Raw genomic sequence first — 12,809 nt, 5'->3', positions numbered from 1 at the left:
ACTGACAGCACGGAGCCTGCTTGGGACTCTCTTTCTCCCTCTCTCTCTGCCCCTCCCGTGCTCACTCTCTCTCTCTCTCTCTCTTTCAAAATAAATAAACATTAAAAATAAATAAAACTACCTATATACATATATATAAACATTTTTTTAAAAATGGTTAGAAAATGGCTAAACGTAAGAGGATGACACCCTCCCTTTCCAGGCTTCCAAACTGGAGTGATAGAAATAAACCAGATCGCAAACTTGGGATATTCCCAATGATTTCAAAGCAGGTAATAAAATCCAGGCTTTGGCATACAAACAGCACAAAGTTCTCAGAAGAGTAACTTCAAATCCATAAAGAAATTGCCTACATTCTCATGTATCATTCACAAGTCACATTTGTCCTGCACCAGGAAACATTTTGAATTTCCACTCTTAGTGTTTGTTTCCATGACTGAATCTGATCTACTCCTCAGGACAGACACCTGGCCTCATATTTGTTCTTGGATTTGTTGAGAAGGGAGGCATAATAAGACTATCATTTGCTGAGAGCTTAATATATACCAGGCATCATTCTATGGACTCTCCCATGAAAGCATCAAAGCAAAGGTAAGGGGGTAGGTAGATGACAGTATTATTTCCATTTTGTGGTTCACACTAGGGTGCTTATGAAATTTTAACTGGTTCAAAGTCATTTAGTTGGGAAGTAATAGAGTGACATTTTGGGGGGTTGGTTTTTTTTGTTTTGTTTTATTTTCTGTTTTCATTTTTTTTACTTGAGAGAGACAGAGAGAGAGAAAAAACTTAAGCAGGCTCTGTGCTCAGTGCAGAGCCATGACCCTGAGATCATGACCTGAGGCAAAATCAAGAGCCTGATGCTCAACTGACTGAGACACCCAGGTGCCCCAGTAGAGTGAGGTCTTGACCCAGGCGGTCTGACTCCAGAGCCTCCTCCTAACTTCTAACAATCCTGCCCCACAATCTTGCAGTCACAAGTGTACCTCACCATTTTTTCACCGTCATTATAAAGTACTAAGTCCCTCCTTCCTTTCCTTTATGGTTTTAAAATACTGCTATTCAATTAAAACCTCCTTTTTCTTTCCACCATCACCAAGGTGTTTTCTCCATCTTGTGTTATGAGTTTGAACTTGAAATTGTTTTATCAGGTCTGTGCCACAAATTGATAAAGGTATTAGAGGGCAGAGGACTATTGAGAAAGTTTCCAAAGTTGACTTGGTGACATTCATTTTAGGCTCAAGGGCCTTTTAAACTCCTTTTGCTTAGAGTCCTGGCCTATTTACTAAGATCAAAACTATCCAATGTTCTCTCCCAGGCCAAGAAGAAATTCCTCTTCTACTTTAAAGACATGGGGATAACGAGATGCACTTACCCTGTATCTGGAAACCAGTATTCCAATGGAACTCCTGTATCTCAGTGGTTCCAGCTGTGAAATAGGGATTATGGTCGTACCCAGCTTGTAGGGCTATAGTGAGGACAGAACGAAACAGTACATGGAAAGTGCTCAAAACTGTGTCAGAAGATCAGCACGTATTCGTAATGACTCTTGTTATTTTACAGATAACCAAGTCTTTGGGGTGGGAACTATAGTGATGATCTTTGCAGTTTATAGGCTTTTGCTTTGCAGGGTCTTGCTCTGTTTAATCACCATCACAATCGGTGGGAATTGTGGGTCTTTTATTTTCCCAGTCCAAACCCAAGGAGACTGTGTAGTGCCTGTGTGTAGGACTCATAGATCTGCCTAGCCTTAGCCCATGTGAGTCCAACAGAGAAGGGCGCAGTTTCATGTTTTAATGGTGTTCGCGCCTGGGTGGCTCAATTGGTTAAGTGTCTGACTCTTGATTTGGGCTCAGGTCATGATCTCAGGGCTTGTGGGTTTGAGTCCCACATCAGGCTCTGCACTGGCAGTGTGGGAGCCTGCTTTGGATTCTCTCTCCCTCCCTGTCTCTCTGCCCCTTCCCTGCTTGCACTCCCTCTTCCTCTCTCAAAATAAATAAGTAAAGTTAAAAATAAATAAATAAATAAACTTGACAGCAATAACTCTACTAAAAAAACCTTATTCTCCTGTTGATAAAATCAACAAGGATGAAAGGGGTCATTTAAATATTCCAGTTATATTCTTACTTCCCGCTATGGAAGAAATGGTATGCTATAGGCGGTATTTAGAAATCTGGGGATTTAAGGTTTGGGGACATCTCTTGTGATTAAGCGCCAAAATATAAACAGGAGTGTGATTTGTTTCTTTATGGGAGAGATTACCACCATGGGACTGCTGTTCTGTCCTATTTTTTCTATGCTCCAGTATTTTCCAAAGCATATTCCTCAGTACATTATTCCACAAGTGGTTAATAGCGTGCTTCCAAAAAGGGTTCCCCAATCAAATGTATGTGGTGAACTCCAAGATCGGTTTTCTTTGCATAAAACCAGATTCTTGTAGAATCTAAAGCATGGATTGCTCTCTACACACCACTGATGAGGCCGCTATTCTATCCATACTAATGAAGACACAATTCTCCCAAGATTACATTTTTATTGGCTTCTCGGGCACTTAAAATGTACAGATTATTGCTCAGTTGGGGTTACTTCTCCAGAACATTAACCTCACCAATTACTAGTGAATTTTCTCATCCCTTCCTCTCTTTCAGTTTCCCTTTCTGAGGGTTAGAAAAATAGATTTTTCTCCATGCGCTGATGGTAGCCTTAACTCACCTCCCTAACCTTAGCCCCTGCCAAGTCTTCTGACTTTTCAGTGCATCACCAAATGTTGTGACCTTGACCTTTTCTACTTCATGACCATCCCTCTCAACACTCACTCTCTGCTACAAACATTTATGGGCCTTGTTAAAATGCCACCTCATTCATTCAGTTGTTAAACACTGAGGACCTATCAGGAGCTGGGCATTGTTGTGAGATCTGATTGAAGGGATCAATGAATGAATGGATTTACTCATCTCTGGGAGTTGGGGAGATCTGTTAAATAATGCATGGCTAGGTACTCTTATCTTTTAAGGAGAAAAGTGATCTATAAATCAGGGAACTGTTAAAGTATTTACACGCTGGTCCCATGAAAAAACGATAGAAGCCTGTTTTCACTATAATACAAGTCCTGATAATTTGCATTTATATAGCACATTATTGGCACAACAACTTTGTCCCTTTGAGTCGCTTCAGTTAAAGTTGTTTTGCTTTAATTACCTCACACAGAGCAACCATAAAATGATTGTAAAACAATTTGCAAGTATGTGTGTTATCCATAAATGCTAAATAACAGCTAAATGATCAACATACTCAGTGGGATCTGACATTTCTCGGGATAATATTTTAATTGTTCACCTGATGTACTGTCAACCCTGGAGCAATGACATCTGGATTAGGATAGATATGTGAGTGGGGTGGGGTGGGAGTAGAGAGTGTACTTGCCTTAGAAGCATCCCAGAGGAAGGAGAACCTTGTTTTATCTTACAATTTTTTTTCTGTGTCTTCCTATCTCTCGGTAGACCAAATAAAGTTATTTCGAAAGCAAGCCAAAGTATTCACAACACACGTATGTGTTCACGGGCTAACAGCATGAGTTCAAGATATATAGGTGCTTTAAATATTGACTAATGTATGGACACTGAATAGACATCCTGAGTACTTCATTGATCCTTCATTAATGGACTTGGTGCAAATCACTGTGAATGACATCTTGGAAACAGCAATGAATAAGTCTGTCATGATCCCTGAACATCCATCAAGTAAAGGAAGCCCTCGGCCATATTTACATAATCACTTTTCTCCTCCAGTGCTCTGGGTGTTATGTCTGTTCTTGCCAGCACAGCCGAGTTAAATTTTAAGCCCTCGGTCTCTACTCACTGACTGTAGTTGTGTGTGGATCCGTCATGGGTTTGCTTCCAACTCCTTATCTGATTCTCCTAAGGACTGGTAGAGGGCAGGGCAGGAATGGTTATCAGTCCTATTCTACAGGTGAAGAGCCCACCAGAGTATCAGTGGCTTCTGGAAAGTCACACAGTGACAAACGAGAGGCAGAAACTCAACTAAAATTTCCAGAATCAAAGGAAGGAAGGGTGCTCAAAGATATGGGACATCTACGTACTGATTTTCCCTACATTACATGTTTCACAATGAAAAAAGTTAGAATTGGAAATAGGTACTTTCCCATTGCTGAATGAATGAATGAATGAATTGAATGAATGAATGAGCAATTATAATGCTGACTTCCCTCTACTCACTTCCCAGACACTTGCTGTTTTCTTTTTCTTTTCTTTTTTTTAATTTTTTTAACGTTTATTTATTTTTGAGACAGAGAGAGACAGAACATGAACAGGGGAGGGGCAGAGAGAGAGGGAGACACAGAATCTGAAACAGGCTCCAGGCTCTGAGCTGTCAGCACAGAGCCCGATGTGGGGCTCGAACTCACGGACCGTGAGATCATGACCTGAGCCGAAGTCGGACGCTTAACCGGCCGAGCCACCCAGGCGCCCCGACACTTGCTGTTTTCAAAAGGAAACCCCCTGGGACATTGAACTTTAGCTACGTCCTTAGCATCCTCTTCTTACCTCGACTAGCACCCTCACCTCATCCAACTCCCTTCTCTCTCCCCTGGAAACACAGAGGAAAGGAGCCCCTGCTTCCCCCCACTTCTTCCCCTGACAGACACTTCTCTGAGCAGGCCCTGAGGCTGGAGGAGGGCAGCCTTGACAATTTTAGTCACCATCCCGTGCCCCACCCTGCCTCTGGGCTGAAGTTCAAAATCCACTCACTGTTGAATCTGGCCTGTGATCCAAAGTGAATAGAGATTGGGAGATTTAAAATTAACTGCAGTCCTGGCAGAAAGAGAAGTTAAGCTACCTTTAGAGTACCAGAAGAGGAAAAGTAATCACGTAAATCTTACCAGGGGCTTCCATTGGTGGATGGATGCTTGCTCAGCAGAGGCACCTACAGTCAAGTGAACCAGCAGGGGCTCCTGAGGGATTGTGCTCCTCCTGCCTGTGGACAGACCTCTGTATGCAAAAGCCTATCACGTGTAGGTGGGAGTGCATCCCTTTAGCTGACCTGGGATTTCCTGGAAGTGTAGGTCACTTTTGCAAGGTGCCTGGCACATAAATGTTTATGGACTCAAATCAGATTGAATCACACCTAAGCCTCAGTTTCCACATCTCAGATGAAGGTGCTGTACTAGAATAATGCCTAGGGAACTTCTAAAGAGGCAACATGTTCTGGCTGGGGTAAGAATGGTGTTTTTAAAAAGGAACGCATCTTCGTTAAAATTTCATGCCACCCCACCCCCCACACTCCCACCTACATACTAGATGTGTGGTTTGAACAATTTGTTTTACTTCTCTGAGCGACCCTTAAAAGGTAGGTGAGGCAAAAATACTCATCCACAGCATCAGGGTAGGGGTTCAATAACACAAAGTGCTCAAGAAATTTTTCTTTAATGAATGATGCTTGGATAGTTCACAGGAAAAGCTTTCCATTTTCATGGGGTTTGGCCAGAACATCCCACACTGCCATTTTCCCCTAAAGTTGTCAAGCTCCGGAACATAAAGGAAAGGACCTTCTTCTTTTGTCTCTGTTCCCAACCAGAGCCAGAGTTATTTGAGCAGAAAGGTCACTAATTCAGAGTCACTACAACATTAAGTCCTTTGTTTCCTCTGGGGCTTTGACTCCAGCTCCTGGGTGGGGTGGGGGCTGAGTCCGTCCTTGTCTCCCCCTTTGGCTATTGGCTCAGCGGGAGCAGATATCAGAGGTTGTCTCCTCTTTCAGGACAGCCACATAAAACGTGTTCTATGAATATTCGCTGCAAAGAAATGACTCCTTTCTACTTAGAATTTGATTTCCTATTTCTGCATGTCTGCAAACTGGGTATCTCTTTATTCAGGTGATCAGACCCTGGGGAAAAGTTTCCTTTAGCTACTACTTGTTTACACACTTGAAACTGGGATGAACTATGTCAAAACACTTGTTTAGTTGGAAAAATTCCATTTTATAAATTAGAATACAAGGAGCTGGGTCAGTAGAAGGAACCAGAAAAGGAATCTTCCACATACCCGCCTAAGCCTGACCCCTCGTGGAAGACACCCATAATCTAACCTAAACTCCCCCCAAAGAGAATGGCTTTATACCTACCCGGGACATGGAAGACAGATGCAGTAAATCCACTTTGTTCAAATTAGGTCTAATTCCACCGCCTACCAAAGAGACTGCAGGTGGCTCTTCTGATTTGTTGATATTAGGTGTTAAACTTTTATCTTTAAAGTTCCCCATCGCTAACTCCAGTTTGTTTCATTTGTCCCTTTTAAAATATACTGGTTCGGAGTGCCTGGATGGCTCGGCCAGTTAGGTGTCTGGCTCTTAATGTCAGCTCAGCTCATGATCTCACGGTTCATGAGATCGAGCCCCACATTGGGTTCTGCGCTGACAATGTGGAGCCTAGTTGAGATTCCCTCTCTCCCTGCCCTTCCCCCACTCTTGTTCTCTCTCTCTCTCTCTCTCTCTCTCTCTCAAAATAAGTAAACTTTTAAAAATACATCTACCTCTACTCACCACCTACGGAGACCAAGGGGCTTTGATTAATAGTTATGTAGATAGATAAACTAATGGATAAACGTATTTGCTTCATACCCCAAAATTGGAGACCTCTTTTAATCTTTTAGGAATTAATGAACCCTCCCAGGTGGTGTTCTCCAAGGTCACCTCTCCCTGTGTTTACACAGTTGCCTGGCAAACACCTCTTGACCATATAACCTCATTTATCTCAGCAACTCCTCACTGCAGTGTGCTTGTCGGTCTAAATGATTTTATTTCATCCTGTCTGAAGCCTGCATTATCGTCATTATAGATTCATTTCTAATCCTTAACTGTCCCATTCCAGAAACTCTGATGACTTTATGTTTATGAATTGTAAATACTATTTCCAATAAGCTGATAATGAATTGCCAGATCCCTCCAAATTTGTAAATAATGGGGATATTTCGCTAGCAACAGCCAATTACACGAGGCAGGAAAAGTCATTCTGTCAGGAACACTTACCCTTCAGCTTATTTCAATGTCAGAAAACCTCTTAATTCTGATTATTCCTTCAGTCCTGAGTCAGCCAAGACCACAGAGATACTATGTAAATGGCTCAAATGGAAGAAGGGTAACCATAATTCTTAATGAGGAGACAGTCTGGCTCAGAAGAGGCCTGGAAACCCAGAGACTGAGAGGTACCATCCTGTTTCTTCATTAATGTATTCTGTGACCTTGGGCAAATCATTTTGTCTCTGTGGAGGTGCCTCACCTCTCAGTAATATGAGTCTGGCAACGCAAGACAGGGAGAGGAAGGTAGGGCTAGGAGGTCCCAGTTATTTACGACTTGCCACGTGCCAGGCCCTGTACAGGATGATCTCATTTTATCCTCACTAGACGCAGGAGGTAGGTATTTCCCCCCACTTTACAGAGAGCGAAACTGAAGCTCAGAAAGACTAGTTCACGTAGCAGTATAAGTAGGCAAGGCAGGATTTAGACTCAAGGCTGATCCCGCAGTGGAACTGTCTTATGTGCTTAATTTGCCTCTGTGCTTCTTCAAAGAGGCTGAATGAAATGTCATTACGGTGGCATGTTAAAACAGCACAGGCGGTGATCAGTTCAATTGCACCTGGTGGACGGGCTGCAGAGTCAGGGAGGGGCCCAGACTCTGACTCCTCAGAGCTCATGGCATAGTCCTTTGGGAGCTCCTTCGAAGGCTGGAGCCTGTCTTTGGGATGAGGGAGAAGATGTTGACCAAGTTGTGTTCCCAAGGGCTCCCATGAGCACTCATGGTCTCCCTCCCTCTCTTTTGATCCCCTTTCCACTGACATCAAATGCACATCAACTGCACTGCTTGGCTGGGGCCCCCCCACCTCCCTCCACGACTGCTACATTATTAGCCTCCTAAGGGCCGCCCCCTCCAGTCTCAGTCTCCAGAGCTTCTCACCATGTAATGAACGAGTAATTTTCCCCCTGAGGGCAATAAAGAGTAATCAAGAGATTTAAGTGGGGGATTACATAATTAGATTTACAGTTGGGGAAAATTAAATGCTGAGGAGTTAATGCATAATGATCTTTCCTCTTCATCCCTTTAGCCACCATTTTCTCTAATCCATTCCCTGACCTCTTGGCAAGTTGAGTGTAGGACTGTGCTCAGCTGATTCCTCTGCCTGGCAAGCCCCCGCCCCCCATCACCTGTGGACCCTGACATGCTCACTGTCTAAGACCCCATGAAGCTTCTCTATGAAGCAGTCCTCACCTCCCCACACGCCTGAGGCTCTCCTGAACCAGCCCCACTGATAGCGTTCCTAGTTCTGTATCCTCACATCGAAATGTTTCTTGTGGTCTCTCTCCCTTACTGGAGTGTGAACCCCTCAAAGACGGGCTGTATTACTCCTAGTTGCATCTATCGTTCCCTGGGCAGAGACAAGCAGTGGTTACTCCTAGGTGTAAGTGGAATGGATAAATGGGCTCAACAGGTCTGCCTCGTTCCTTCTAGAAGGTGACTGGGTGAGGAAAGTATACTGATAGTGGGGAACAAGGACTTGCTGAACCTTTTGGAGAAGTATTTTGTCACCTGAGACCTCAGATAATTCTGCAAAACGGGGAAAGGGAGGAATTTGATGTTTCCTAAGGACCTCACTTCTCTGACATTTTAGTTTCTTGGTACTTTAGGAGTAAAGGTGGAAAATAATGACTTAAAAAATGAGCGAAGCAGGGATGTGGCCCTTGTGGGACCAGGACCCCTGGAAGGGCAGACTCCTCAAAGGCTTCCTGTTCTCCTGGGCCCAAGTAGGAGCTGGGGGAAGGAGTGAGCGCTTACTGTGCATGACTGAGCTCTGCCAAGGACTTTCTAGGGAAAGGATGAGGACATACTTGGCCTCAGAGAAGGCTCCAAACAGCCACAGTCAGTCCCCATTCAGTCCAAGCAGCAGTCTCTTTAAGAGATCTTAGATGGCTGACTTGGAGGAGACCCAGAAGCGACTGCCATGTCTCCAGGGGCCTGAGAGCTTCTCAGAAGAGAGGTCTTGACTATTTCCTAATTTGCGCGTCTTCATCCTCCCGTATGGTGTTGGGTGCTGTATTCAGTAAATGCTGAATGGATGAAGAGCCACAACCATTCCGTACCTTAGTCTTGAGGGAACATCTGCACAAAGTCCGGTAACGTGCACACGTATTCTATATCTTATCCAGTCTTTCCCTTCTCCCACACCCCACGCCCAGTAATCCTACTTAAAAAAGGATTAGTGGGCCTGGTCTACCCTCTCTTCACCCAAAAATCCAATCAATCAAGATAGGAGTCTTCTAAATTGGGACTGGGGTTAGGGAGTGGCATTTTTTAAACCCTTGGCTCTGGTTTTGGATTTGGTGGGAACCAGAAGGAGGAGGGTCCAGTGCTAGCTTTATAAAAGCAAGAGGCAAGACGTTGGGTATCGTCACAGCTGCTGTAGCTCTTGCTGGTCTTTGGATCTAGTTTGCTTCTTTTTCTTTAGAGGTGAGTTCTTGTAAGGAACAAGCAAACTACAGAACGTCGGGGTCTTTTATGTTAGAAGTGAATCAGATGGAGGAGGGAGTTGTGGAGGAGGGGTTGGTTGAGCCCTGGCCATTTGGGGAAGGCTCACTGAGGAGGAAGGATGAGCTAGGACTTCTTGGAAGTGCCCACCAGGGCCCTGGGACTAGTCCCAGCATGTGAGCCTGGGTAGGTTAGTTTTACTTTGCAGTTTATGCCTGCCATGTCTTAAACTCTGGACTAGTAGGCACTGACGTGGAAAGGGGTGTTGGACCCAAGCAGAATGGAGGGAAATAAAGGAAGGAGGCAGGCTCGGAATACCTTGGCCTCACCCACTCCCACGGTCTGTCCAGTAGTGACTAGTGAAGCCGCACCATGGGCAAAGAGAAGACCCATGTCAATATTGTTGTCATCGGCCACGTGGACTCTGGCAAGTCCACCACTACCGGGCACCTCATCTACAAGTGTGGGGGTATCGATAAGAGAACCATCGAGAAGTTCGAGAAAGAGGCAGCTGAGGTAAGGTGCCTATTGTGTGTAGGAGTGGCTGTCCCCCTTCGCGGTGGGGGGGGGGGGGCGTCTAGGTTTCAGAGTGCAGAAAGCAGGGTGCACTCCGTGGTCTAAGGTGCCCTGAAGTTGGCTGTAATAAACCGTTCTGCTCACCATTAATGCACTATCCTCCCCTCCCCTTCCCCAGATGGGCAAGGGCTCCTTCAAATATGCTTGGGTGCTGGACAAGCTGAAGGCGGAGAGAGAGCGTGGCATCACCATCGACATCTCCCTGTGGAAGTTTGAGACTAACAAGTTCTACATCACCATCATCGATGCCCCAGGCCACAGGGACTTCATCAAGAACATGATAACTGGCACATCCCAGGTAAAGCCGTACGCCCTCAGGCGCCTACGTGGGCTCCTGGAAGGAGGAACTAAAAGCTCATTTGTGGGAGTAGATGAGAGTTTCACTGGGAGGCAGGACCTGGGGTGGTGCAGGAAAGTCCATGAATCCCTGTGGGCCTTTTTTTGTAAGTTTCTGGGGGCACGCCCCTCAGCTTTACAAAAGGATCTGGGCCTGCCGAGCGCCAGCCGGCTTCCCGGCCCCATCTGAGGCCCCCTGCCCCAGCCCCTTGTCCCGCCTGCAGGCCGACTGCGCCGTGCTCATCGTGGCGGGCGGCGTGGGCGAGTTTGAAGCTGGCATCTCCAAGAACGGGCAGACCCGCGAGCACGCGCTGCTGGCCTACACGCTGGGCGTGAAGCAGCTCATCGTGGCGGTCAACAAGATGGACTCCACCGAGCCCGCCTACAGCGCCACACGCTTCCAGGAGATCACCAAGGAAGTGAGCGCCTACATCAAGAAGATCGGCTACAACCCGGCCACCGTGGCCTTCGTGCCCATCTCCGGCTGGCACGGCGACAACATGCTGGAGCCCAGCGGCAACGTGAGTGCGGGGTTTTGCGGGGGGGGGGGGGGGGGGGAGGTGGGGGGCGGAGCAAGGTGCAGTCGGTCCTGGAGGGGGCGCTCCGGGACCTGTGCCCCAGACTCACGTGCGCTCTACCTCTCGGCAGATGCCCTGGTTCAAGGGCTGGAAGGTGGAACGGAAGGAGGGAAATGCCACCGGGGTGACTCTGCTGGAAGCTCTGGATGCCATCCTCCCACCCACTCGCCCAGTCAACAAGCCCCTGAGGCTCCCTCTGCAGGATGTGTACAAGATTGGAGGTGAAGGGGCTGGGTGGGGCGGAGAGGAGACCTTTCACTCTGCAATTCGGAAGTTAGGAATGAGCTCTGGTGTCTGACTGCCAGGGTTCAAATCCTGACTTAATCCACAACTTCTGAGCTAGGACAACGTGCAAAGGCACCCAGCCTTTCCAGCTAATGCGATAGGTAGTTTAAATAGCTCATGATCCATGCAGTGTGTCATTCTAGTTCCACAGGTGGCCCTTTGTCCTCGAATACAGAACCAAGGGACCCCCCAAGAAGCCTGTTCAAGGCAGGGAGAGGTGTGTGGGACAGCTCTGATTTCCCTTCCCTTGGATAGGCATTGGCACTGTGCCTGTGGGCCGTGTAGAGACTGGCTTCCTGAAACCTGGGATGGTGGTCACCTTTGCCCCCACAAACCTCACCACAGAGGTCAAGTCTGTGGAGATGCATCATGAGGCCCTGTCTGAGGCCCTGCCTGGTGACAACGTGGGCTTCAACGTGAAGAATGTGTCCGTAAAGGACATACGCCGTGGGTATGTGGCTGGAGACAGCAAAAATGACCCCCCCATGGAGGCTGCCAGCTTTGTGGCACAGGTGAGTGCCCAGGACGCCAAGAACCTTAAGAGCACTGGCATTGGTGGGAATACTTCTTACCTTAGGATCAGCTCTGGTTTCTTAGGCCCCAGGTTCATGAAGATGTGGCCCCAGATCACGTGCCATGTTTCTTACAAATTCTGTCCTGCTCTCGTGCCAGGTGATTATCTTGAATCACCCCGGGCAGATCCATGCTGGCTATACCCCAGTGCTGGACTGCCATACAGTTCACGTCTCCTGCAAGTTTGCTGAACTGAAGGAAAAGATTGACCGGCGCTCAGGCAAGAAGCTCGAGGACAACCCCAAGGCCCTGAAGTCGGGTGACGCAGCCATTGTTCAGATGGTCCCCAGCAAGGCTATGTGCGTGGAGACCTTCTCGGAGTACCCACCTCTAGGTGAGCCAGGGATTGCTACGGAGTCTTAGGAAGAAAGCTTTTATCTCCTGTGGGCAGGGTACAGACTAAAGAGCATTTCCTTACATATCACTTTCCAGAAACCTCATTCTTCATCCCTCTTCCAGGCCGTTTTGCCGTGCGGGACATGAGACAAACAGTGGCTGTGGGAGTTATTAAGGCTGTGGATAAGAAGTCATCTGCTGGCAAGGTCACCAAGTCAGCAGCAAAGGCCAGCAAGAAGTGAGGCATGCGGTTTCCTCAGCAATCTTCCACTATCAAAGCTACTGAAAATTCTATGTATTTACCGAATGAGATTAATAAAACTGAAGTAGCTGTCCTGGTTCCTGGTTTCTTCTGAGGAGGTAAACAAGGAAGCTCTAGGTACACGAATGAACTATAGTTTAAAGCCCATTGACTTCCAGGACACCTGAGAGGCTCAGTCGGTTAAGCGTTTGACTGTTTCAGCTCACAGTTCATGAGATCGGAGCCCCGTGTTGGGCTCACTGACAAGCGCGGATTCTCAGCTGCTTGGGATCCTCTCTCCCTCTCTGCCCCTCCCCAACTTGTTCTCTCTCTCTCTCTCAAACAGTAAAAAAAGATA

The 12,809-nt window shown here is 46.8% G+C and overlaps 1 protein-coding gene across 1 annotated transcript; it reads left to right on the top strand.

Moving 5' to 3' along the window:
- Positions 1–9,898: 9,898 nt before the first annotated feature.
- On the top strand, positions 9,899–12,499 carry LOC132662336 (elongation factor 1-alpha, oocyte form-like). Its single transcript, XM_060607814.3, has 7 exons — positions 9,899–10,042; positions 10,221–10,400; positions 10,663–10,959; positions 11,087–11,237; positions 11,557–11,813; positions 11,974–12,208; positions 12,334–12,499. The coding sequence occupies exons 1-7, from the start codon at positions 9,899–9,901 to the stop codon at positions 12,450–12,452; spliced, it is 1,383 nt and encodes a 460-aa protein (XP_060463797.1). The 3' UTR covers positions 12,453–12,499.
- Positions 12,500–12,809: the final 310 nt, after the last annotated feature.

The sequence above is a fragment of the Panthera onca genome, chromosome D1 (genome assembly GCF_046562875.1).
Source record: "Panthera onca isolate mPanOnc1 chromosome D1, mPanOnc1 haplotype 2, whole genome shotgun sequence".
Classification (NCBI taxonomy): Eukaryota; Metazoa; Chordata; class Mammalia; order Carnivora; family Felidae; genus Panthera; species Panthera onca.
This window is presented reverse-complemented; position numbering and strand designations above follow the sequence as displayed.